Source organism: Psammomys obesus, unplaced genomic scaffold (assembly GCF_907164565.1).
Source record: "Psammomys obesus unplaced genomic scaffold, mPsaObe1.curated_primary_1811, whole genome shotgun sequence".
NCBI classification, from domain to species: domain Eukaryota; kingdom Metazoa; phylum Chordata; class Mammalia; order Rodentia; family Muridae; genus Psammomys; species Psammomys obesus.
Window position 1 is genome coordinate 2,933,346 of NW_026590809.1, and position 27,962 is coordinate 2,961,307.

The following is a 27,962-nucleotide window of genomic DNA, read 5'->3' on the forward strand; positions in this document are numbered from 1 at the left end:
ATGTATGTATGTATGTATGTATGTATGTATGTATGTATGTATGTATGTAAACTACATGCATGCCTGGTGCCCATAAAGTTAGAAAAGAGCACAAGATGCCCTGGAACTGAATTTATAGACAGTTGTAAGCCACCATGTGCATGATGGGAATGAAACCTGGGTCCTCTGCAACAGCAGCAAGTGACTGCTGAGCCATCTCTCCAGCCTGAATCAGAAGTTTCTAAATCAATTTTAATATGCAAGTAAAATTCACTATTAACACAAATTGGAAAAAAAAATCATGCTTATCAGTAATTAATTTCAAATACCATTCAATTCCTACACTGACAATGTCAAAAGTCCTCTAAACCCTCCCAATTATTACCAAACTTTTCACATATCTTGTTACATGCAATCAAAGTGTAAAATAAATCTATTAATTTATACAAGATTCAGATAAGCTGGACACACACAAAGCACTGTGCATATTAAATATGTGAGCACTCCCTCTAGTCCTAGAAGACTGGAATTCAAAGATATTCTGGATGTACATTCAGCTGTGACAAGTTGAAAATTGAAAACTTCAGGCTTTATTTTTTTGAAAATTGAAAACTTCAGGCTGTATTTTCTTTTTAACTGTGTTTTAGACACTTAAAATGTTCCCTTCCTCATAGAGGACAGGGAAAATGCTTCTAGTATATGAAAAGATGGTGAGTGTATAGAATAAAATTGTTCCACAGCTATTTTTCTATTTTTTAGTGTAATGTTCAAAATAAAGCAATCTCTTGAGTATTTTGTCTACACTGAGTAAGCTACCAAGTGCAAGAGGAAAAAGGACTCTGGTGTCAGTGTCGAAACAAAACCTTCAAGTGCAACTAACTACAACTAGCTGACACGTAATAACATCTGCAGAGAAATGGCCCAAATGTCCCTGCACAGCAGAAAGTTACCTTACGATTAAATAGTATTTAAAGCCTAAAGGTCACAGGTAGTACCCTGGTCAGTTTTGTCGAACTGACTGTACAAGCTAGAGCCATTACAAAGAGACTACGGACTGAGGAAATGCTTCCATAAGACTGATGCCTATAGACCAGTCTGTCAAGAACTTTCTTGATGAGTGATTCATCTGAGAGGGCTCAGGGCCCAGCCTATATAGAGCTGGTACCACCCTGAGCAGGTGATCCTGGTTCTGAAAGAAGCAGTCAAAGCAAGCCATGAGGAGCAAGGCAGTAAGCAGCATTCCTCCATGGTCTCTACTTCAGCTCCTGCCTCCAAGGTCCAGTCCTGTCACGGCTGCAGGCCTGACAGCTTTTTTATTGCCAGTCCCAGGAATAATTACTACAATACAAAGGGAGGTCTCAAAGACGGCCTGCATGATTAGTAAAACTACCTATATTACAGTAAAAATATCAGCAGAAATTTATCAAGAGTTGGGTGAATTGAAAATCAGTTTTATGTTGGGTTGGTCTGATGCTCTGTGTATACAAATGCTGAATTCTGGGGTGTGAGATCTGCTTGCAGTCTGGACTCTGCTCAGTGTTGTGTAAACTTTGATCCCCAATATCTGACTGGTTAATTAAAAAGCTAGGCAGCCTGTAGCTGAGCAGAAGAAAGGTAGGCAGAGCTTCCATTACTGGGCTTGGGTTCTCACGTAGAGGGCCACATGGTGGGAGAGAAAAAGGAGAAAAGATGTAAAGGACATGGCCTGATGGAGCAGATGCAGCCCAGACAGGACCAATGCTGGCAAGGAACTTGGGGCGTGGCAGGGAAGTAACCAAACTAGGTTAGAGGATTAGTATAAAGCAAACCTGTCCAATTATGAGCCAAAAGCTTATTAACAAACCTAACAAGTCTCTGTGTCTTTCATTTGGGAGCTAGAAGAGTTAGACAGAAGAACCCCACCACTTAGTAAACTTCCTAGTTTTACAAAGTACTACCACAGATTATTTGTTGCTCAAGCATAATCATGGTTGCCAACAATTTCCTGGCATGTGTTCCTTTAATGTGTCAGATTTTTCTCATACTATTAATGGTCAAATTAATGATATGCATAAAGAGATAAACAAAATCTCTCAAGTGACCTTTGAATGGCCATCATGGTAAAGACAGCTTTCTCCTTTCCTCAGTCTTCTGTTACCTGTTTTTATTTATTCTGTTATGCTTGCCTATATTAGTTGGATTAGTCATGAAAGCAATGCATTTGACCATGGCCTCTATTTCAATCACATAGATATAGGAAGCAGAGGTCCTTGTGATCACAGGTAAGCACTAAGGGAACGAGGAATGTAAACAAACAACTGTCCCTTCAAAGGGAGGTATGTGTAGTTGTTATCCACCCAGAAGGCATAAACAGATGTGGCTAAGAAACTGCCTGGTGATCATCCTGCTATGTGTGTAGCTGAGACCAAACAGGATCCTTCCCCAAATCCTTACTGTGAGCTTGTCGATGTATAGAACCCATTTTTATGAAAAATGTCACGTACTTTACAAGGCATTTTGATGTAGTCATTTCTTAAGATTTATTGTGCATAGGAGAATGAGTTATTTAATCACCAGGAATTTTTTTTACCAAATTGCTTAACTATGCCTAGAATAAACTACCCAGAGTCAGACTCTCAAAATGTGAACAAACACAGCTACTCAGTCATACTGAACTAAACCACCTTCTTGCCTCCTGCAGATTGTTATTCTGCTCGCCACAGTGGTTGAGAGATCCTAAGGTTTGTCATCACTTGAAACAAATATTTAAAATAAAGGCATTCATCTATAATATTCCTGTGTACTTTTGGGAGTGCTGTCGATAACACCTTTCAATACTACATTATGAACAGGAAGTTATAACAAAGCATAAAGCACATGCAACAGCCTGTGTCATGATTTCTGTTTCTCATCAGTTTAGGACAGTTACCTGATGGTCTGTGAGGGTGTCTTGCTGAGATTCTTATGCTCACTGCAGGATTTCTGAGACTGGGACCCTGAAGAGTGACTAGAAAACGAATGCTGTCTTACACCTGAAGGAGGATGCTGTAGTCGAGGAGGTAGTGCAGGTGGGGCTTTTATTGGCTTGCTTAGACTCTTTGGCCCTCTGTAATCCGTATCTACAGAAAATAGAAAAAGACCTCACAATTTTCCCTGACGTAAAAAACTCCAAGTACTACCATAACAATCCTAAAGAAATGAAAACTTTGATGTGAACTTACCTGAATGGAAATTTTGTCCAGAATTAGGTTTTTTCACCTTCTTTCCTGACACTGTGTTCCAGCTTTCTGGGGGAGGTGGCTTGAGGTTCTTCGGTGTATGTCTTCAAAAGAAACAAAGTACTTGTTATTAACTTCATATAATCTCAATAGGAACCAAAACACAGCTGGTGAGACTAAAGGCTCAGTGGTTAAGAGCGCTGGCTGCTCTGCTAGAGGACCTGGGTCTCTTCTCAGTACCATACAGTAGCTCACAACCATACTCACCCACTGTCCTCTTCTGGGCACTAGACATGTAGACACTACACTCAATATGCAGCCAAAACACTCAGATGCATAAGCGACTCATTTTACAAAAACAAGTGTCCTAGAGAGATATTTTGTTGTCAACTTACAGAAGATGTGACAACTTTAGCCAGGAATGCTGAGACACACCTTCAATCCCAGAGTTCAGAGGCCAGCCTGGTCTATAAAGTGATTTCTAGAACAGCTAGGGCTGCAGAGAAACCTTGTCTCCAAAATCCCAAAATAAATAAATCAATAAACAAACAGACCAGATACCTTTAATTCTTTTTCTCCCTCTTGAGGTAGGGTCTCACTATGTAGGTGTGGCTAGCCTGAAACTCACTGTATAAACCAGATCCTCCTGTTCCTGCATCCCAATCACTACAATTAAAGGCGTGCACCACATCTTTAATTCTCACATTAAAAGCAAATTAGAAAAACTGGATATAGATATAATTCAATGAATACTTGCTTATTAACATGTGCAAGGCACTGAGTTCAATCCCTGGCATCATTTTTAAAAAGTCAAATAATAAGGAACAACTACTTTTCTGCTATTTTCTTATCTAATAGCACTACAGTTAAGGCAACAAGAGAGAACCTTACTCCATTAGAGACACTTGTAAACATCACAGTACAGTATATGATAGTATAGTATTAGTATATTATAATGTCCAGACTTGATAAAAAAAATTCAAGTGTGTGTGTTTTTTGTTTGTTTGTTTGTTTGTTTGTTTTCTCATTAAAGGATAAAGGGAAAGCCAGACATGGTGGTACATGCCTTAATCCCAGCACTTGAGAGGCAGAGGCAGAATTTTTGAGTTTGAATCCATGTTGGTCTACATAGTGAGTTCGAAGGCAGCCTCAATCGATGGATGAATGGATAAGCTGAACCAGGAAGAATGGATGGATGGATAGATGGATGGATGGTAAACTGAATCACAAGATAGTCCACACCCTTAATCCCACAGCACTCCTGGAGGCAGATTCAGAGTCTATTTCTGTGAGGCCAACCTGATGTACATAGAAACTTTCAAGGTAGCCAGTGCTGCCTAGTGAGATATTACTTGAGAATGTCAATGAGAACAAGTTTGTCTGAAGTGTTACATGAGGGCTGGGTGTGATAGCGCACACCTGATCCCAGCACACTGGCGGCAGAGGCACAGGAGGGCCTCTGAGGCCAGCCGGGCTGTATGGTGAGCTCCACAACAGTTCAGAGAAACTCTGTCTCAAAACAAACAAAGGGAAGAATATAACATACAGGAAGAAATGATGTGGGTTTCTAAAGTGAAGCTGACTGCCCTGTACACCCGACAGTCATACAGTCATGTATACTTAGATTCGTTTTCTCAAGAAGAGTGAAAGTCTGAGTTAGGACATTTTCTTCTGGTAAAGGCAGCAGTAACTCAAACAAAAGGTGCCCTAAAATAACACTGCCGTAAGACAATAGTATCTTTCTATACTACATGACAATACTGACATTCTATGAACTATGGCTCTCACTATGGAGCCCTACCTATTTCACCTGGAACTTACTCTTCAGACCAAGCTGGCCTGAGCAATCTGCCTGATTCTGGCCCTGGGGTGTGAGGCGCACACCACCAAGCCCAAACACCAACAGATTACTGATTACAGGTAACTCAGCACTGACAGAATAACACACACACACACACACACACACACACACACACAGCACCTGTTCTCCAAAAATACCATTTTATAATCTCATCAACTTCCAACTGCTTCTGTGAAAAATGCATTTTAAACTGTAGGCAAAACTAACACTTACATAACTAGCATTTTGTAAAATATACCAGGAAGCAAAGCATTTTTTCCCCTAGGGATGTGTGTGTTTATACGTGTGTTAGATGTGATGTCTGTGTAAATGCTTTATGTGTACACGCTTCTACCAAAATTTTTAAGGCATTGTTTCTCAAAGAACTGAGGCTCTTTTTACATAGGCTAGGATTCCTGGGATCCACCTATTTCTGATGTCCAACCCTGGTGTGAGAGGCACACAGCCATGCCTGGTTTTTATGTAAATGGTGAATATTCAAATCCAGTTTCTGCTTTTTGTTTGTTTGTTATTGGAGTGGGGTGGAGGGCTGAGATGGGATCTATATAGCCCTGGCTGTCCTGGACCTTTGTGTAGACTAGGTTGGGTCTGAACTCAAGACATCTGCCTGCGTGCATTACCACAGCCAGCTTCAAAATCAGTTCCTTTGCAAGCAAGCCATCTCTGCAATCCCTCACAATTTTTCTAAAGAGCTGACCAAAATTAAGTTTTTATATACAGGCATCTACAAGTATTCAAAAATCTAAGAGATAGCAAACACCGTGAGTAAAGAATACGTACTTTTTTCCCAGTTCTTCAGACAAAACTGGTCCATTCTCAGAGTGAACCCCGTGACTGTCCACATTAGAAAATTTTCCATTATGATCCAATCTAACCTGATGAACACCAGAAAGAAAAATCAGAACTTGGTAACATAAACATTTATCAGGGGGAAAAAAAAAGTACAAAAGGGGTACAAAAAAAAGTACAACAAAATACATCTCTCCCTAAAGACTGTTTATCCTGTCAAAATCTTTTGAACTGTTCCAACTATGTCAAGCAGCAGCAGCACAATCAACCAAACTTGCAAACAACACGTGAGCCTGTCCAGCCATCCTGGCTTTCAATCACCAGGTGTAGCTTTTCCAAAGACTAGACCACCTTGGGCAATTTATCTTGTTTGTTCATATTCAAATTGGAGCCAACCACAGCAATTAACACAACATAAGCCACCTGGAGAGTCAATAGAGCTATATGTCACACAGGGGACAGCAGTCTACACAGCAGCTACTCTACAAATGAGGTAACCATTAGTACTACTATCTTCCAATCTTTATAATGAAAACATGTAATGATGTGAGGTTTTTTGCTCCTTAAGAAGAGAGCAAACTGTTCACCTGTTCAAAAGCTTCAACTACTCCTACTATTCCCACTGGTAGTAGCTAATTGTCAACAGTAGTATGGATAAGGATGCCTAGACATTCCTTCTAGGCAAACTGCACACACTAACCTGTACGCGGGCCAGCAGCTACATCAGAGAAGACAGCACAGTAAGCACAGCTCTGCTCTACACAGACTCCTACTTTTCCAAGAGTTAACAGAGTCCTGAGCTGGTAGCTCACTCCTCATTCATCACAACAGGGCACTGCTTTTCTCAAGAAAATTTTGTAATAAAAGTTTTAAAGTAATTTATAATTTCTTCATTTTTAATGTGTTTCTGCCACCTGTGCAGTGCTAGCAGATGCCAGAAGAGGGCACCAGATTCCCTGGAGTTGGAACACACAGTTTTTAAGCCTCCTGATATGGGTATAAACTCAGATTCCTTGAAAGAGCAGCAAGAATTCTTATCTGCTGAGCCATGTATCCAGGCATTTTGTTTTGTTTTGCCTTTGAGACAGGGTCTCACTATGTAGCCCTAACTGTAATGAGCCTGTAAGACAGCAGAGCTGTCAGGAGCAAAGTTAAAAGACATTTTTGATAACAGTGACTGGGCAACGCCCCTAAGACACTGAGAGTTTGTAGACAGCAGAGCTGTCAAGGATAGATAAGATATTCGTAGTAATAGTAACTAAGAACGCTCTTAAGGCAGCTGACCTGTGTGCGTGTGTGCAAGAATGATAAGCTAAGTGATGACCTGGAATAAAGCATAACAATTAAAGTAATGCCCTTAGATATTAAGTAATGAAATTAGGTAATGTCAGCTGATCAGCAGCTGGCACGTGTGAAAGAACGGTAAGCCAAGCCATGCCCCCCAAAAGTGTATAAAAATGCAGCCCGAGCCTTCACAGGCGCAGCAGGCTAAACTCATGATGAGGAAGCTGCTGGACCACCGATACCCAGCCTATTCCTGAACGGCTGTTTGAAAATCCCAGACCACCTTAACAAACTGGCCCTGAAAGGACCTTATCAGACCGGCCCTGGAAGGCGGCTCCCGAGCAACCACAGCTTCCTTCGCATCTGAGGCCTGGCTGGAGCAGAGAAGCTCCGAGGCCCATCAAGTAAGTCATCAGAAGACGCGTCTGAGGTCGGCCTGGAACAGCGAAGTTCCGGGGCCTAGAAGACACCTGACGCCGGAGGCAAAAGTGTCAGAGCCAGGTTGTATTCCCTGTAAGATGTATAATGTGCTATGCAACTCTTAGATATCTGTGTGATTAGTGTGATTAAAGCAGCTTTCAAAAATCATTCTGGCGCTGGCTTTTATCAATACCTTGCCGCCCTTTGTGGCATCTCGGTTAGAGTCCTCCGGCATAATCAAGTGCTCATGACACCTAACTGACCTGAAACTCAGTATGTAGAGCAGACAGACTGGCCTTGGAAGGCACAGAAACCCACTTGCCTCTGTCTCCCCCCAAGGGCTGAGATCAAAAGTCGATGCCAACACATCCAGCTGCACCAGCCTTTTAAAAATGCTATTTTACAAAGTTTAAAGTCTATCTTGCAGACCTGAGTAAGCAAGTCACCTATGTATCCCTTCAGCTGCTTTTTAAGACTTCAGTTAAACTGTACTCAAATAAAATGGACAAAACAAGAATTCAGGGGGCAGAGGCAGGTAGATCTTCTGTGACTTCCAGATCAGGCTAGTATAAATAGCTGCAGACCAGCCAGTCATACAGTGAGATGCTGTCTCCAAAACAAACAAACAAACAAACAAAACAAAAAACAATAACAAAACACCGTGGTTTTACAAACATACAAATTTCAGCATTTAAGTCCAGCACTGTGGCACTGGCCTATAATCACAGCACTGAAGGAGGCAGAGGCAGGCGAACCGCTTCAAGTTCGGGGCCAGCCTACTCTACAATGCAAGTCCAGGACAGCCAAGGCTACACAGAGAAGCCCTGTCTCAAAAAAAAAAAAAAAAAAAAAAAGATTCTACTTGTAATTTGTGTGTATTTAGGATAAAATGTATTTAGAATGTATCAGGATAAATGAATTCTGAAATCCAACTTATAAACAGTCAAATTTTAATTGGCTATTACTTTGCAGAGTATCATAAATAAGATTCACACGTAAAGTCACTTACGTGGGATTTATCTCCAACTTCATATTGTAAGCCAGCAGCAATGGAATAATCTCGTTTTTGTTGAGCTGTTTATTTAAAAAGAAATTCCGTAAAATGCACTGTAAATACATTGTAAGTAAGTGTAATAGGCCAATTTCCGAGAAGACTCAGGTTGAACTCACCCTGTTTAGACGCCAACCAAACTTCATACTCCACGTTTCTATATACCGCTGGGTTGAGTGACTTAAGAACCTTTCTGGACAAAGGGAGGCCAGCTGAGTTCCCACTGTTCTTTGGGCTCTAAGTAAACAATGTCGGACGTCCAGTCAACAGGGAAATGTTTTCAAATATGCACAAAAACAAAACAAAGCTTAAGAAAAAATCAGGAAGCAGCAAAGGAGTCTTACCAGCAGATAGACCCTGACTACAGAAAATGAGCACAAAACCACAGGTTCTTTGCACACTACAGAGTAAGTTCAAAGTACCTCAGTGCTGGAGGGTTTAAATCCATTCAAGCCGGTGGCAGCAGCACTTTTACTCCTACGAAGGAACAGAGCATTGTTAGGAACGGAAATGTGTTTGTATGTAGTCAGCGAAATCTTAACCTCAGCTAAAACACTCACGTCAGTTACCTGACAGAGAATGTGAGGCTCCAGTCACTCCAACAAAGTTTTAGTCTATGTAAGTATGTTATACAGATAGATGAAGTACATACATGCATATGTAAAAATGACTTACTAATTCCTACTGACTTAGTAAATAAAAAAAACAGTATACAGTAGGAGTGGGCGAAATAACCTAATTTAGAAAGGATTCAACATAAAATTTCCAGTATTAAAAAATTTTTAAAAGAACTGTTACAACCAAACTATAACATTTATAATAAGAAATCCAAAACCCTAATGGAAAAATGACTGAAAAGTCATAACTAACCTTTAAAAAAAAAACCCTCAACCTTAAGTCCAATGGAAGAAGCACTTCGTTCATGTGCTCTACAACTGGAGTGCCTACACTCTGCTGCACACTGGCTATCACTAAACTGCTTGGTACAAACAGTGAGACAGAAAACCGCCGTCCATGTCCACAGTCCGTAAAATCTAGTGAAAGTAAACACAAACTAACTAGGTAGGTCATCAAGATAGTAAGAACGGCTCGACAAGAGTGACGGTGCACTCCTGTAATCCCAGCACTCTGGGAGGCAGAGGCAGGTGGACATCTGAGTTCAAGGACAGGCTGGTCTACAAAGCAAGTCCAGAAGGATATACAGAACTACACAGAGAAACCCTGTCTCAAAAAAACAAAAAACAACAAAAACAAGCAAACAAACAAACAAAAATCCACATCTAGATATCAAAATAACCTCCCAATATTCACTAAAGGAAGCAAGAGCCAGGAGTCTAGAATAAAAAAAAGAAATTACTCATTCCAAGTACACTTCAAGACTCACCAATATGAATGTGGAAATAATCCAAGCGCATGTTACAAACTTCCCTAATTGCCACACTAAACTCATCTATCCTTGACAAGGCTATACAGTGTACATCCTCCCTGGACTTGCTTCTATAACAAACATCTACAGCATTCAAGAGACAAGTCTAAAAGCCCTCCCACTCCAAGCATGGCAGCAAGTTCGAATAAGCCAGCCACCACCTCAATTTCCCTGCTTGCTAACACATCTGGCTCAGGTTATGTGTCTGGAAAGAAGAAAGGCACTTCCTATTTGTTCATAATTAAATCAGAATATGTTAGGACAAAATTCACAACATCAAACACTGTTCAATCATAAATAATAATCAGATCTTCAGTCCAAATCAGAAGATTATAATTCAACAAATTCCTAGAATATAATGGGACTTTCTCTGGGACAGCTAGCAGGTGAATAAAGATGAGGACTTATTATTTTATACCTTAGGCCTTAGCTTGGGCTACCTTCCAGCTAGCTCATCTAACTTAATTAACCCAACTATTCTAATCCACCATCCTGCCACCTGGCCCTGGCCTAGTAGCTCTTTCATTCAGTCCCAACACCTGTTCCTCTCCATGTCACACTAGAAACAGCCCACTCCCTCCCCCATTTGATTCTTCTCCTAGAGACCCTCTCTAAGCCCAGATATGGCACCTTTTTTGTCTCCTGCCTAGCTATTGGCCTTTAGCTCTTTATTAAGCCAGTCAAAAGGTGAGAGAAAACTGTTTACAAACTATGCTGCAGGCGCTCAGCCATAAGAATAACAATACCAAAATCCAGACAGTATTCCGCTATCTTCAGGTACAGAATTAACAATTGAATATACAGAGACAACACTAGAAGCCAGGCATGAAGACACACACCTGTAACCCAAAGCACTTGGGAGGTCAAGACAACAAGACAGTCAGGAGAGTAAGTCATTTTTATCTACCGTGAGCTCCAGAATACCTAGACCCTGCCTCAGAATCAAAACAAGGGCCACAGAGATGGTCTTGTTCTTGCACAGGATCCAAGTTCAGTTCCCAGAACCTAATCAGGAGGCTCACAAGGACCCCTAACTCAACAAGGAGTCTGTCACCTTGGCCTCAAAGTATCTGCACTCATTCACACACAGATACATAATTTAAATATTTTTGTCAAAAAAAAAAAAAAAAAAAAGATGTCCTAAAGGCTCAGCAGTAGAGTGCTTTGCCTAGCATGCACAAGACTCTGACTTCCCAGCCAGGCACAGTGGCGCACACCTCTAATTCCAGTGCTTGAGGGGCAGCAGCAGGCGGATCTCTGTGACTACAAGGACAGTCTGGTCTACAGGGCAGCCAAGGCTGCACAGAGAAACCCTATCTTGAAGGAATTAATACAGACTATAAATGAATTTATATTTGCCTGGCATGGTTTCATGTAATCTTTTAGGATTTACATGTAAATTTCTTTTAGGAAATACTGAAATAGTCTCATTCTATGCTAGAGAGGCTACTGAAGGATCCTTAGGGAATTTAAATACGCCCCTAATCTATCTGATTGGCAAATAAACAAGGACCCCTAACTCCAGGAACAAGGAATCTGCCACCTTGGCCTCAAAGGATCTGCGCTCAAAGGATCAGAGTATTCAAACATACTCTGAAATCATGTTTAATGACCAGCAGTATGCCTGGATGTCCTGGGCTGAGCATCTTAACCTATTTAAACTACTTCAGTGACTCTAAAAGGTGTCTGTAACCTTGAAGAATTACCTCCCATAACAGCATGCTAAAGCACTCATTATAAAAAGAGGTGGCAGAAGCAAAGAAACTATAAAAAGGTCAGGAAGATCAAAACAAACATTTCCTCCATTACTGGATATGTAAGGAAGTTAACTTTCCACAATGTACACACACACACAGATCAAATTTATTCTACATATCAATTACATATGTATAAATTCTCATTAACCAAAAACAATTCAAAGACACCCCCATTAATGAGTTTAGGTCAAATTCATGACAGCAATAAAGAAACTTTACTGTGTATCAATGTTTTGTGAATACACACCTTAACACATGAAAATGTTCCTTGGGTGACACTAGAAAGATACTTTAGGATTGAAATGTATTCTTACTTGCAGCTGTCATCCTCAGAATCTGATATTTCACTGTTGCTTTCATCAGCCACTTCAGAGGTTTCTAATCCCATCATGATTTTACTGACATCAGTTTTAAATACCTTCTCATACAGCAATTCATAAAGGAGAGCTGCAATTAAGGAGGTACAGTATGCAACATTACAGGCACGTTCTGAGAACAGGAAAAGTGTGACAGCACCACTCAGGTTTCTGAAAATCTTAGTAGGTGTATATAAAACCTTGACAGTCAATAGTACCATTTAATCTGAAAGAACAGGAACCTTTTTCTGTGTACATTAAGTTCAGAATCATGCTTCATATTACTATATTTCACATTTCTACTAAAGAGGCCTAACCCAAAGGTTTTGGATGAAAAAAAAATTTAAGCGTAATTAAGTTCACAGAGAAGAGAAATGCAGAACATCAGAATACCCTAGTTGACACGTCAGGAGACTTGACCTCCCAGTAACTATAACATTACATCAAGTACTCACCAAATTTCGATAAAACACAAGGAAGGCTGTTCAACATAATCTGACTACATGCTTTAACTTTACCTAATGAGCTAAAAAGATGCTTAGAAAATATATTCTTAGGGGCCTGGAAGATGGCTCAATAGTGTAAGCACTAAGGACATGGGTTTGAATCCCCAGCACTCATATAAAAAAGCCAGGTGAAGCACCATGTGCTTACTATCCTAGCACCAAGGAGGTGGAGACAAGAGGAGCTCTAGGAGTTGATGGGCAGCAGGCTAGCTAAAAAGAGAGCGCTCTAGCCAGGTTCAATAAGAGATCCTAAAAAAAAAAAAAAAGAGAGAGAGAGAGAGAGATCCTGCCTCAGAATGTAAGCTGAAGAGCTACCAAGGATATTACACACTGTCCCCACATTTACATATATGCACACATAACACAGAGATGGGGGAAAAAGAATAAAGGCTCTCATCTGGCTTCTACACACATGCAAACATATGCACACTCACAGACAGAAATATATTCTCAGTCATCCTTGAAGGAAAGATTATTTGGATTAACTTGCCCAATTAAAAAATAAGTTCTAAAAGCCAGGTTGTGGTATTGCATGCCTTTAATCCCAGCACTTGGGAGGCAGAGGTGAGTGGATTTGAGTTCAAGGCCAGTCTGGTCTACAGAGCTAGTAATTCTAAAAACAAAAAAAAAAAAATATATTTTCCAATAAATAAATAGCTCCCACAGCCCTCTCCCAGATGCTAGGTAAGAAGAGATAAAACCTCAAACTTACCCAGTTAGTAGGCAAGCTACAAAGGCTTATCTTTCCCAAAGCTGAAATGTCCTGACTTTGACTAGCTAGGAAAGGGAGAGACACAGCCCAAAAGATAGCTAAATATTACCACCAAAAACATAAAATATACTTTTCTATATTTTTAAATTTTATTTATGTATATGAGTGTTCTATCGCACATATACCTGCACGCCAAAAGAGGGCATCAGATCCCAATATAGATGGTTGTGAGCCACCATGTGGGTGCTGGGAATTGAACTCAGGACCTCTGGAAGAGCAGACAATGCTCTTAGCCACTGAGTCATCTCTCCAGCCCTAACATATACTTTTAAAATGTTTACTACTCTTACTTTTACTGGTCACTTAAGACTAGAGAAAAAAGCCAGGCATGCTGGCACATGCCTAATTCCCTCTTTTAGGAGGCAGAGGCTTTCGATTCCGAGTTCAAGACCAGCATGGTCTACATAGAAAGTTCCAGGATCGTCAACGTTACACAGTAAGACCCTGTCTCAAAAAGCAGAAGGGAAAAAAGAAAAAAAGCAATTACACATGCAACTCATATGAGGAAAAGGATTTTAAAGTAGGAGTGGCCATTCCTTTCCTAAAACACTTTTTACTTTGGCGGGGGGGGGGGGGGGGGGGGGGGGGGGGGGGGGGGAGGTTCAGCCAAACAGTAATTATTTGGGAAAATCTGTAGAAACTGAATGCCATAAGGTAGCAAACCTTACTGACATCTACTGGATAGAGGTGCTAGGGTGCTACTAAGCACCCTTCAACGCAGAGAGAAACACCCCAACAGAAGAAATCGGGCCCAAAATCTCAACAGTGTCAAAAGTAGAAACCTTCCCTTTAAACAAAATACAATCCAAATGCTGTTTTCATTTGTTTGGTCACCTGAATTTCAAGCTACACATCAACAACTTGAAAAATGGATGTAAATCCTTACTAAGGCTGTGTAGTTTAGGCTATATGAACACACGAGGATACTTACACTGGCACACAGCAGAAGTATCTTTATACGTTATAGGATAGACAATATCATAATGATTCCCATTTGAAAAACACAGTAACACCTGAAGAGAAAGTAAACAACATTTCAGCCAATCACAATTAACATTCACAAGCAAACCATTTCCAAAGCCTCTCAATCACACATTCTCAAAACCATATTTTAGAAACACCACAGCTCCAATGTTGTCACACTAAAGTCCAACACAGTATGTGAAAAGCCAGACTACTAAGTTCTCTCTGGTGTTTGCTGTTTTTTGAGACAGTCTTGTGTATCTCAGGCGGGCCTCAAACTCCCTGTATAGTAGAAACTGGCCTTCAAAGTCCTGATCCTCCTGTACCCATCTCTGCAGTGCTGGGGTTATAAGTAAGCACTGCCACACCCATTCTGAAAATGTTTATGGAACAACAAAAAAGCAGACACAGTAAGTAGTCATTAGTGGTCACAAACATCTGTAATCCCAGCATTCAGGGAGGCTGAGGTGAGGGAATCTCAAGCAGAAGCCAGTCTACATAAAGAAACTCTCAAAAAACTAAAATAAACATCAGATTCATAGGATTTCAACTACTTAAAGGAAGTTGGGATGTTTAGATGGTTGATCGGTTAAGTGCATTTACTACTCTCACAGAGAACCCAAGTTTGCCTCCCAAAACCCAAGTATAACTCCAGCTCCAGAGGATCTGACGCTCTTGCCTCTGTACTCTCATGCATACACCCACACAAATTTAAAAGATAAATAAATCTTTAAAAAAAAGTTAAAAGATCGTAAGAAATTATTCCAAGTAAAGGTTAGTGCTGCACATCTGTGATCATAGCACTCAAGAAGCTAAGGGAACACACAGCATGACTGTGGAAAGAAGGAGAAAGAGGAAAGGAGAAAAAGGAGAGGAAGGAGGAGGGAAAAGGGAAGGAGAAGTGATAAATGAGGGGGAAGAGAAGAAAGAGGAGGTTGCAAATATCTATAACCCCAGCATTCAGGGAGGCTGAGGTGGGGAAACCATACTAATGCTAACTTCTATGAGACAGATAAGCTTTTCCTGCTGGTCAGTTTTAAGTATTTTCTAAGAAACACATCACTACTACACAAAGAAATTTACATTTACTGCTTAAACAGGCCATAAGGCTAAACTGTAGGTAAACAAGAGTCAATCACATTAACACCTACCCCTCTCCATCCTTACTTAAAAGATAGCATTTCATTTGCTTCCTCTCCCCCTCTTAAACAGTAACACACAATGTCCTTCACCTTGGCCTGCATGATTTTGCTAAAGTAAAATTCTCTTATGGTGAATCAGCTGGTTTTTTTTCTTTCTAAGCTTCATAAAACTTTTCCACTGTTTCCACTTTATGAGCACATGATGCAGTGACACTGTTGTTACTAAAATTACCTTTACAATGGGCAACAGAAACACCCGAGTATGTCTGCACACAAGCAGAGCAACTTTCCCAAGTTATTTAACTACTTAGTGTTGTGATCAAACAGTAAGTAATCTTGCTCATATGAACATAACATTAACAGAAAATGACTTGATTAACTTAACTTAAAAACCAATACCATAACTTTCAGATAGCATCACTTCAAGAATCTTTAAAATAATTGGTTAAGAGATCAAGGAAACAACTGAGCAGGTCTTTTACTTAAACATATTTTAACACTTCAAAGAATCCTTACCTTCTCAGGAAAATTATTTTCAGTTACTTGTGAAGGAGAAACATTTGGCTCCTGATATATTACAAAATCTTTCCTGAAAATAAAACTCAGAAATTTTAAAAGAATGTATTTCATGAATTGAAATTAATCATTTATCTGAATTTGTTGAAATTAATCATTTGTTGAAATTAATCATTAGGCAATGTTCTAAGCACTGAAGATAGAGTAGGAAAAAAGAAAATAACTGTACTATAAGATACCAGATGTTTTCTAAAAGAATTCCAAATTAATTCATATATAAGACATACAACATAAATAACTTTAGAGACTCTAACAGGAAATCTTGGTCTCACAGAAACTACAGCAATGAGAAAGAACAGTACTTCAGCTCTGTTCCTGGGGCCACTCAACCTTACTAGTCCTGAGAATAAACCCTTTCTCTATAAAGCTGATACGCAATAGTTTTTAGGACATAATATTTGTCTGTGCCGTTTTTCAAAAATCCCTCAAGAATTAAAACATTTAAATATTATCTAACCATCAAACTCCAACCTTAGAAAAGGTCTTTCACAATTGAGGAATAAAACACCTCTAAGCTTTAACAACATTAGTTCACTGTAATCTGATCTTCAGTTGTTTTATTATTATTCTTTTACTTAAGAGTTTTACAGTTTACCTGTACATAAGAGAAAGGGCACTTATTTCCACTTGTCCTACCCATTCCTGTATTGAGGAAAGAAAAGTTGGCATGTAAGTATCTCACTTTTTAACAACATACATTATACACCTTCTCCACAACCCACCCCTTTTTTGTTTTCAAGACAGGGTTTCTCTGTATAGCCTTGGCTGTCCTGAACTCAAGAGATCCTCCGGCCTCTACCTCCTTAGAGCTGGGATTAAAGGAGTGCACCTCTACTGTCCAGCCATAAACACCCTTTATACAGTACACCATCAGCATATTATTATTAAATCAGCTTAAAAAAAAAAACAGGATTAGAGAGATGGCTCAATAAATACCCATCTTCTTGCTGTTGCATAGGACCCAAGTTTTGGTTCCCAGGACCCCAAGGCAGCTAATAACTCCAAAGGATCTGCCCTCTTCTAATCTCCTAGGATACCACATACACATGATACAAAGATATACATGCAGGGAAAATACTCATATCCATAAAACACAAATAATATTGTTTTTTTTTTTAAGGCCTCTAGTGGAACAATGGGAAGAAGATGCTTAAAAAATATAAATGCTTACATAAAAAAATGACCATATGTAACTCATTATGATAAAATAAAAAAAGAAAACAGACTTAGTAACAGGAGCAGGAGTCATCTGTTTAAGTGGGAAACTTGCCTATGGCAAGGTCTATCTTCTAACCTAGTTCACAGAAGCTTGGCACATAAAGCCAAGAATGAAAGATAGTAAGAACAGTTCCTTCACCTTCAGGATGAATCAAGGTACAAAAAGAGAGCAAGGTCCTCTAACAAGGGAAATTCTGTACTGCTTAAAAATCACATGAAATGAAGCCTTTTTGGAGAGCAAAAGGACAGTACATGTTTAAAAAAGAATTAATGCCCCTGTATTTCTGACTCAACAATTCAAAATCTATACAATTCTACCCTGATGGAATGTTTTGTATGTCCACAAAAGTATATGCAAAGGCATGATACAACATAGTTGTCGCACTATGGAAAGTTAAAGTTCCCAAGATCCTCAAGTAGTACACTCTGGTTTGTCTGCTCTGTAGCTAAAGCACACTGCATGCACTGCAGAGAAGGAAGCATCCCCACAAGTAACATGAAAGACACTACAGTCTAGTAAGTTAAAGCACAAAGCCAAAGTGCAATAAGCCTTTTTAAATAACAATTCTGTTATTTGTATACATGTCTGCACAGAGAACTGAAGGTGTGTTATGGTCTGGGGTACTCATGTTCTAACACTTGGCCCCCAGCTGGTGATGTTGCAGGAGTTGTAAAGCCTAGTCGGACAAAGTAGGTGAAAGGCAGGCCTTGAGATATAGAACTCGGGCTAGCTTCCTGTTCCATCACTGCTTCCTAGTCGTGTGAGGTGTGAGCAAGCAGCTCTACACTCTCACTACCACAAAGCCATGACAGACATAATCGCCTCAGACCTTAAACAAAACAAAGAAAACACTCCTCTTTCCTTCAATTGCTCCTTACCAGGTATTTGGCCACAGCAACAAGAAAACGTGTCCCAAATTCCTAACAGAGACATGAAATTCAAGACAAAACCAAGTCCTTATGCACCTGTATTTTAAATCTTGTAACATAAGAGTTTGCCCTAGGTTACTTGTGAAAGTAATAGCTTTCTGTTTTGTTTTTTGATGTTTTCTTTTCTTTTCTTTTCTTTTTCTTGAGACAGGGTTTCTCTGCATAGCCTTGGCTGTTCTGGACTCACCTTGCAAAACAGGCTGGCCTCAAACTCACACCAATCCACCTGCCTTTGCCTCCCTAAGTACTGGGATTACAGGCATGCATGGGCTGTGACAAATACAAAGTGCTTGCTACCACTTCCACCACAGAAAGAAACAGAGACAAGCAGGAGTTTAGACCGTGCCATGCTTCACTATCTTTTCCAAATTGGCTCTGGTTTTCAAGACAAAATAGATTCCACATACTAAAGCAGACTTCCTGAAATAAGCTTAAACCTAGTAATAATAGCCTAAGGGCTATTCAAAAATAGTTCCATGTGATGCCCTGTCGGAGAAAATTCACTGGTAGGAGACAGTTCAGCTCTCCCCCCTTATGCAATATGGGCCATACTGATTTTAAAATGTGAACATTGGGCTGGAGAGGTGGCTCAGCCATTAAGATCACTTGCTGCTCTTGCAGAGACCCAGCCTGCGGCCCACAGCAAGTGCACAGTGGCTTACAGGGAACTCAGGGTCCTCTCCTAATGTCCACAGACACAAGGTACACACACAGTGGATACATGCAATTAAAACATCATAAACATAAAAAACTCTTTTAAAAAGTTTGCCACCTTCATCTGATGAGAATAGTGTTTCTTATAACCTTCCAAATAAATCCTATTATAATCTGAATAAGTAAACAATGGCCATCACAAAGTATCTACTTCCTTAACTAAATATCAGCCATCAAATGTAATCTTTTCTTTCTTAAAAGAAAATGAGCTGGGTGTGGTAGTACACACCTTTAATCCCAGAATTTGGGAGGCAGAGGCAGGTAGATATCAGAGTTCCAGGCCAGCCCAGGCTACAAGGAAAATCCTGTCTCAAAAACAAAATAAAGGCGGTGGTGGTGCATGCCTTTAAACCCAGCACTTGGGAGGCAGAGGCAGGCCAGATCTTTGTCAGTTCAAGGCCAAGCCTGGCCTACAGAATAAGTTCAGGGACAGCAAAAGCTACAGAGAGAAACCCTGTCGAAAAAAAGCCCCCCCCCCCAAAAAAAAGCAAAAAACAAAATAAAACAAAACAAAAAAGGCTCAGTGGTTAAGGGCACGGACTGCTCTTCCAAAGGACCCAGGTTCAATTTCCAGCACATGGCAGCTCACAACTGTCCATAACTCCAAAATCTGACACCCTCACACATACACCTAGGCAAAACAGCAATGCACATAAAATTAAGGAGGGGTGGTGGGAGAAGCTTCCAGTGTCTAGCACACAGTGAGAGCACTGTAGCGAGCTACATTTAAGTGTATACTAATGGAGGCGGCTGCAAATGTTCACAAAACCAAGAAATGACGACTAAGTGACAGACAGGTCAACAAACCGTATCTGATTATTACACCTTGTATACAACTCTAAAAAGGTACAAACATACCCCAAAAATATAGATAATTATGTATCAAATAAAAATATTCTAGCTCCTTTTAAAATAAGGAGTGTCTCTGGCCTCATTCAGCACAAGCTGCTTCCAGCCAGGCGTGAGGATGGCACATCTATGATCCTAGCACTCTGAAAGTGGGAGAAAGACAATGAGTTCAAAGTCAGCCTGTGCTTTATAAGGTGACTGCAAGGCCGGCCCGAACTACGATAGTAAGCCCAAATCAAAAGACCAAGTATCGAGGACTACAGCTCAGTGATAAAGCCCAGAGCTAATAATAAGCCAAGGTGCTGGGCCCGATCCTCAGGGCTGCAAAATAATATTTTATACAATGTTTTTAATCCATCCATCCAGGCAACAAAAATACTGAGTATTATCTCTGCCTCTAGGTAGTACCACAGAACGCAACATACAAGACTGTAAGATCAAAGGGATGAACTCAGGCAGAAAGAAAATACAAGAGATAAATCAGAGGAGTGCTGTAGTCATGCTGAACAGGGTGGGCCCCGAGGCTCAGCTCTCAGCCCAAGGCTTTAAAATGTCTTTCTCAGGGTGGACTTGAGCCTTCAAGGCCTTGGCAACTGACAATGTATGCTGGGGCCAGAGAATCGACATGTACACCACACACCACCATCACACCACCATCGATAGGTGACACTGTGTGAAATACTACCTTCAAGGGGACAGTCTGCCCTCCAACTCATTCCTTGCTACTGCATCTATCGAGCGATAGATCGATCGAACTATTTACCGTTTTCAAGAAAGGGTTTTCTCTGTATAACTTTGGCTGTTCTGGAACTCTTTCTGTAGATGAGGGTGGCCTCAGACTCACAGAGACCCGCCTGCCTCTGCCTCAATATGTTTCACTACCCAATTATCCTTCAACTAACCACTGCACAAAGGGTACAGTCACCTCAACTGTCATACAGTAGCAATGAATTTTAAACGATATTTAGACATACATAAGAAAAAAATATGATTACCACATACCTGTGGATTTTCCAAACGTTTTAAATATTCTTCAAATGGCCCTTCTATAAACTGCAAGAAAAAAAATGCATTAGGGGCCTGGAGAAGTGATCAGCAAGTAAAAACACTTCTTGTTTTTGCAGAAGACTTTGTTTCAATCCCCAGCACTCACACTGGGCAGTACACAACCACCTGTAAACTCCAGCTGCAGGTGGTGTGATGCTCTCTTCCAGCTAACATACCTACGTACATGTTATATGCACATTAAAAAAAGAATTCTACTAGTACTACTATCTTAAGAAATAGGCCAGACAGTGGGTCTTCTGTACAAAGTTCACTTTGAGTCACCGGGTTCTTCTTCTATCAGTAATACTGAAAGATACTCATGAGTATCTATATAAATCCTTAAGTAATGGCAGTACGTATGAAGAGAATCTGAAGGAAAGGTTTCCAGGAAGGAAGAGGACTGACTCATGAGAGCGGCCCAAGAACTTGGATGGGCACAGGGGAGCAGCCACTGCCCTGTGCAATACAGCCTAAGAAGGAAGAACACTGGAAAAGAGCAACCTAGGCAGCTGAAGCAGGGCAGTCCGGTAGAAAGCGGGGCCAGTTCATAGAGAGCCTGGGGAGGAAATAAAAAGGACTTTCATATAAGACAGGAAAGAAAATTTCAGGCCACTACAGATGGCATTCTAAACTGAGGAATACCAAAAGAACACTTTCAGATTAATTTGGTAATGGTCAGTGGGTACAGGCAAATGAACAGAAATTATGCTAAACACAGAAGTAAGTAATAGGGAATCAGAGAATTTCAATCAAGATTTTTATGATAAAGTTTTATTGTTCCTGTTATTATTTTATACCTAATCTATACCTTTTTTTTTTTTTTTTTTTTTTTGCTTTCACTGTAGCAACTGCACAAATCTGAAAAAGTGCTGTGGTGGTCTGACGCTGGCCCTGCCTAGGCCCATATATTTGAATGTTTAGTCCTAACTCCTCTAACTGTTGGAGAAAGATGAGGACGTGTGGCCTTGCTGGAGGAAGTGTGTCACTGGGGGCGGTCTTTGGGGTCTCAAAAGCCCACCATTCCCACTTAGGTCTGTCCCCTGCTGCAGGTCAGATGTATGCTCTCGCTACTGCTCCAGCACCATGCCTGCCCGCCTGCTCCCAGCCATGGTCGTAAACTCTACTATCCTATCAACTGTGAGTCCCAAATTAAATACTTTCTCTTATAAAATACCTTGGTCATGGTGCTTTGTCAAAGAAGTAAAAACTTAGTAACTAAGGCTAAAAAGTATTCCCATCTGACCACTAAGTGCAATTTTATTTAACTTGCAGTACTAGTTAACTCAGCAAAAGTAACACACTTAAGCCATAAAGTCATCTACCCTCTTCAATCTATACACATCTTTTCAACACCTATGGAATCTTTTTAGATTGAGAATTCATCTGTAAATTGCACAAGTTTCAAAACTGTCTTAAATTCTAATATGTAAACATTCAAAGTGCCTCCCTATGAGTTATTGGTCAGGGAGGCCTCAGGGAGACCCCAAAAAACCACAAGCTATTGTCACTGCTCTTCACTGCCCACCTGAATTAGGAGGCAAGATCCTACTATTGAATACACCAGAAATTTTGATTGCAGCACAGAAAAATTCAGCTGTAACAGACTAGGAAACTTCCTCCCTGGTGGATAGCTTATCTATGTACGCTGCAGGGGGAGAAAACACAACAGTCTTACCTAGCCCTGAACCCTGCGTGCTACAACACTGACCTGCCAGGCAAGACATGCCCACTGGGCCAATAGATGTGTGGTTGTTTTGGGAATAACCAACTTTCTGACTAGAGGAGAACTACTCCACTGGAGGGAATTGACTCTTGAACAAAAGTTCATGGCTGGGGAGGCCACAGACCCTGCGGGTGAACCTACAGCTGCTAGTTTTCCAAAAGAGACATTTATCCAACTGCCTTATAAATACCTGTGTTTATATTATATTGTATTGATCAACCTGGGTCAGAGAAGCTTCTTCATGCAGCGGACAGAGATCAATAGAGATGTAGCTTATAGAGATCACAGTGAGTGACTGTGAACTACCCTAAATGAGACATCTACATCAACCTCCCCACCCCCAAAGCTAAGGGATCATCCTGACAGAACAGAAAGAATGTGACTGGAAGGATGAAGAGGAGCACTATGAAATGCTGTCTTCTAGACATAACACAGATTTTTTGCACTCCTTAACTGTGATTACTCACACAATCAAAGTAGAAAAAATTCCAGGGCTGGAGAGGTGGCTCAGTGGATAAGAGCACTGACTGCTCTTCCAGAGGACCTGAGTTCAATTCCCATCAATCACCCAGTGGCTCATAACTATCTATAGTGAAATCTGATGCCTTCTTCTCATGTGCAGGTATATATATATATATATATATATATATATATATATATATATATGTAGAACACTCACACATTAAATAAATAAATAAAAATCTTAAAAAGAAAAAAAAGTCAAAATTCCAGCATGGATAAGGGAAGGGCTCATAAGATCCCACTCTAACTGAAGAGCTACTCAGTGAATTACTGAATTAAAAAAAAAAAAAAAAAGGACACGAGGTTGATGGGGATGAGCTAGGGGTGAGTCTAAGGGAAACAGATATGATCAAATTACAACATAGGCATGATGAAAATCTCAAGAAAAAAATTACTTTAAAATGTCTATCCTGTAAAATAGGAACTAGAATATTTCCAATGGTCGAAATGTAAATCCAAGTAAAGACACAGCACATCTAAGGCTAAAAATTACCTCTTCAAATTTCTCTCTGTTGTCTCGAAGGTAGCGAATACAGGCCATTCTGACCTCCACATGGCGAGACTGGGAGTGCAGCACCTAATACAAAGAAGCAACACATTAGTAAGTACTTCTGTTAAAACAAACTTAAATTACAAACAACTGCCATTTTTCACACCCAAAGTAATGTGACAATCAAGTTAAGCCTGTCCTGTCCTTTTCTGTAACTTTTTACCTTTACTCATTCTAACCTCTCCGAGCACTCTGACATTATACACTGGTGCTTTGAGTGAGAATGGCCGCCACAGGCTCACATTTGAATGCTTGGTGACCAGGGAGTAAAACAATTCGAAAGGCCTTGTTGGAAGAAGTATGTCACTGAGGGTGGGTTTTGAGGTTTTAAAAGCCCCTACCAGGCCCAAGACTGCATGTTCCTCCACCCCCTGGATCAAGATATAGTTCTCAGCTACTACTCCCTGGCACTCCAGACCACCATGCTCCCCCACCATGACAATGTAACTAAATAAGCCCCTGAAACTGCAAGCACAAGCCCCCAACTAAACACTTTTTCCATAAGTGTTCCCTGGTCATGATGCCTCTTCACAGCAAGCAACAGTGACTAAAAAAAACAATACTCTGTTGTTTTCAAGACAGGATTTCTCTGTGACGCCCTGCCCTAACTATGCTCTGTCCCAAAGTATGCTCTGTCCACTAGGCTGGGCTTGACTGGAGAATCAGCCTGCTTCTGCTTCCCAGAGGCGAAGGTATCCACCACCACACCTAGCCCCCTAACCTCATTCTACAGAAAATTTGTCACCATTTCTCCTAAGACCATTAAAATCACTCCTTTGAGAACACTGCTGTACTAAGAGGCTCTCCTCAATTACCAACCTTCTACAAGGACTGTTCCTCAAAAAGTGGACAAGAATCCTTTCTATGAGATGCTGGGGCTCATCCAATGCTTGTTATAAAAACAAACCAGACCTGGTAGAACAGACTTATAATCTAGCTACTAGGAAGGCTGTGGTGGGATATTCTCATGTTCAAGCATTAATCTAAGTGAACTAAAAGTCAGTCCAAGCAACTGAGTGAGAACCTGTCTCAAAATAAAAAATTGAAAACCAATTGTGGCTAGATGTGGTGGCGCACACCACTAGTCCTAGCATTCGGGAGGCAGAAGCAGTGGATCTGAGTTCAAGGCCAGCCTAGACTACACAGCTAGTTCTATGACAGCCAGGGCTACACAGGGAATCCCTGCCTCCATAACCCCAAAAAAGAATAAGAATAATAAAAAAAAGGAAAACCAAACAAAACAAAGCCCTGTGGTGGTAGCATATACCTTTAATCCCAACACTCAGAGAGGCAGAGGCAGAAAGATCTCTGAGATAGGGGTATACAGTGTGAGTTCCAGGATAGCCAAGTTACATAGAAAAACCCTGTCTCAAAAAAAAAAAAAAAAAGGTTGAGGCTATCACTCAATGAAAGGGCCCTTGCTGAGTTTGATCCCATAGATTGTCTGACTCCACATATGCAGTGGTGTACTCAAAGACACACACACACACAAAAGAATAAAAGAAAAAATAATCAAGTACCAACCAAAAAGTATGTTCAGATCTCTCGTTACCTCCCTAAGTAACCAAAAGAACTCACTGGAATTTTATCTTTTATCAAAATCTGAGCTCTGAAATGAAGCAAACTAAATTTCATATCAACTGCTAATCCCCAATACTTTCTTATGTTTAAAAATTACTTTCTATTAATAGGTATCTCCAACTAAGTCTCCCTAATGTTAAACTGAGAAAAATTCAAGACAAGAGAGGCTCCAGCTGCACATTTTACACCTCTCTTGGATAAAAGCCAAGGCTCATTTATACCCAAGAAGATGCAACTTCCCCTGATAGCCAGTGTGTTCTAACAAGCCAAAGACGGGAAACGCACTCCTTGTGGTTAGCTTTTCAATTCACCAGCTGGTTCCCAGCTTACCTAGGTAACCCTTTCTTACTGTGTTAGGACAGCCCCCTGAGGCACAAGGGCCACCCACTTACTTTTAAAAGCGCCAACAGTTGCCACTTCAAACAATTACACTTGGCAGCCTATCTAACCCAGCAGCACATCAGACTGCTGTGAATCAAGCATTGCCAGTGAGACACAATGCCACCTGACAGGGCTTTCCTACCATCAGCAAAGCACCTCCAGTGTTAAAGCCATTCACCTAACGACAGGTGGCAGACAGAAGTTAGTAAGGCTTGTTTCTCATCAGTAACAATGTCAGGAATATCTCATTTTTTCCCTCCTTTTAACAAAGATTTCAGTACATGGCATCAATCTGACCCTGCTACCCAGATTTACAAAAACTCTCATCAGCGTCCATAAAGTGTAGGATATTGATAAACCAAACAATGGGAAGAAAAGCAAGGTTGAACTGACAACTCTTCAAATAGTGAATTACTTCTCAAAGTCCCTGAACACTCAAAATTTAAATGGTCTGGTATGTTGCTACATGAAAACAGGCTAAAGGTAGAGGCGTTGAGACAAGGGAGTGATAAATACTGGCAAAGGCTGAGACACTGTTTTAGCAAGTCCTCTAAGAGTGCCCTATTTTTAGCTCTAAGGCTAGAAGCTGATTCAGGTCAGGCTTCCTGCAGGCCCAAATCCACAAGTGTAAAAAGAAGGAAAGAGCCTACCTAAATCAGGTAATCTGATGGAAAACGGCTACTCCCAAAGTGAAGTCTCTTCCCCTTCTCCTAAGGCCATTACTTAGCTTACTGACCCCAAAAAGTATTTGTTGTAATTTTTACCAGAAAAAAAAATAATTCGCCAAAAACAAATCCTTTCTACACTATTTTTCAAAGGCAGTGGAGGTTGACAATGCATTTTTTTTCTCACCATTACTTGGTCCCTATCTACTGAATAATTGAGCTTCCCCCAGATCCGTGCTCAATATATTCAAAACAAGTCCCCAGATTTGTAAAGGTCAGTTCCTTTCTGACTAAGCTAAATCCCATGGCAAAACGGGGCTTACCCTCATCAATGAGTTAATGCAGCTAGCTCCTGCCCACAGGTATGGAGTGCGCCCCAGCAGCTTCTGCTCTATGCCCCAAGGACTCGTGGCACGCCTCACAGAAAGAACACTCTGCTCTGCTTCAGTCTTAACTAGGACCTGCACACTCAACTCCACACACTAACATCGGCCTCTTTCCTACACAAGCGTGCTAAAATTCACGCTGTGTAAACAGACCAAGTGGGCTGACTTCACTTCCCCTGGCTCTGCTTCTAGAGGTGCTGAGGAGTGCAAGAAGGCTGAGACAAGGAAACAATCTTCTCCATCTGGAAAATTCACAAATGGAGCAGACTGTTTTCCTACTAACCGTAAGAATTGGGATGGAAACACCCCACCCACGTTGGAGCTTCCTAAATTTCTGAAAATGAGAAATGCCTAATGAACTGAATATGGTAGGTTGGTTTGAGGAGTGTTACAGAGAATGCTTCAATGAGCATGAGCTGTCCTGCAATGTAAGGGTCTCTTGTTTTAACATGCTCTCCATTTACACGTCTTTGGAAAGTACAAATCTTAAAAGCTAGTTAATGCACAAAAGTGGGGAGGGAAACAAAACCATAAAACTTCCATTTAAGCCAAAGGAAAGCAAACTGTAAATGGTACGAGGCAGTAATGTGAAACTTTTTTTTTTAATCCAACTACTTCCGCAGCTAGTTTTTAAAGAGAGGATGGGTTTTGGTGACCCCACACCTACAACATCTGGTTACATAACATGGGAGAAAACGTTCTCTCAAAAAAAAAGAAAGAAAAGAAAACTTAAGTATTCTTCCCTGGAACTCCTCATACTCAGGAGTTCTATCTCACTTCTCTAATAAGTCTGTGTCCGCACTATGCTGGGAATAATTGTGATCATTAGTGAAGGGGTGAGGTAAAAAAGGACATGTACTGGGTTGCAAATACCCAGCTATTTCGGTCTTCCTATCACAGGACTTTCAAGAGTGGATTCTTTAGCACACCCTGCCTGACTCCCACATAACACACTGTGGGACCTACTCGGAGAAGTCACCGAGAAGACCCATACAGGAGGTTGCTCTCCTGCCACAGCCAAGCTGGCCTCCGGCTTCGCGTGACACCGGCGACACCGACTAGCCCACATTCCAAAGTCCAGCAGCAGGGAAAATGTGGTCCCCCAGTCACCCGGCAGCACCTCCCCGCAGACACGCGGCGCCGACGCGGGGCTGCGGGGAACTGAGAGCGGGCGGATGCGGAACCCGGCCGAGACCCGGCCCGGCGCCGGGTCCCCGGCGGCCACGCCGGCGCCGCCCGCGCCCCGTCCCGTCCCGCGCCGGCGCTACAATGGGCCGCTGTGACGCCAGGCGGCCACGCGCGGCCGGCGGCCGGCCC

The 27,962-nt window shown here is 41.1% G+C and overlaps 1 protein-coding gene across 1 annotated transcript in view; it reads right to left on the reverse strand.

Annotated features, from left to right (window-relative positions):
* The window catches only part of Otud4 (OTU deubiquitinase 4), a 46,237-nt gene that overhangs the window by 16,552 nt on the left and 1,723 nt on the right, over positions 1-27,962 (reverse strand). The window contains exons 2-13 of the mRNA XM_055609058.1: positions 23,576-23,659; positions 20,793-20,843; positions 16,675-16,721; positions 16,020-16,092; positions 14,330-14,411; positions 12,079-12,211; positions 9,004-9,058; positions 8,701-8,818; positions 8,540-8,604; positions 5,818-5,912; positions 3,180-3,280; positions 2,888-3,077 (exon numbers count right to left, since the gene is read on the reverse strand). Of these exons, the coding sequence (XP_055465033.1) occupies positions 2,888-3,077; positions 3,180-3,280; positions 5,818-5,912; positions 8,540-8,604; positions 8,701-8,818; positions 9,004-9,058; positions 12,079-12,211; positions 14,330-14,411; positions 16,020-16,092; positions 16,675-16,721; positions 20,793-20,843; positions 23,576-23,623 (1,058 nt within the window). The 5' untranslated portion in view covers positions 23,624-23,659. The remainder of the gene's footprint in view (positions 1-2,887; positions 3,078-3,179; positions 3,281-5,817; positions 5,913-8,539; positions 8,605-8,700; positions 8,819-9,003; positions 9,059-12,078; positions 12,212-14,329; positions 14,412-16,019; positions 16,093-16,674; positions 16,722-20,792; positions 20,844-23,575; positions 23,660-27,962) is intronic.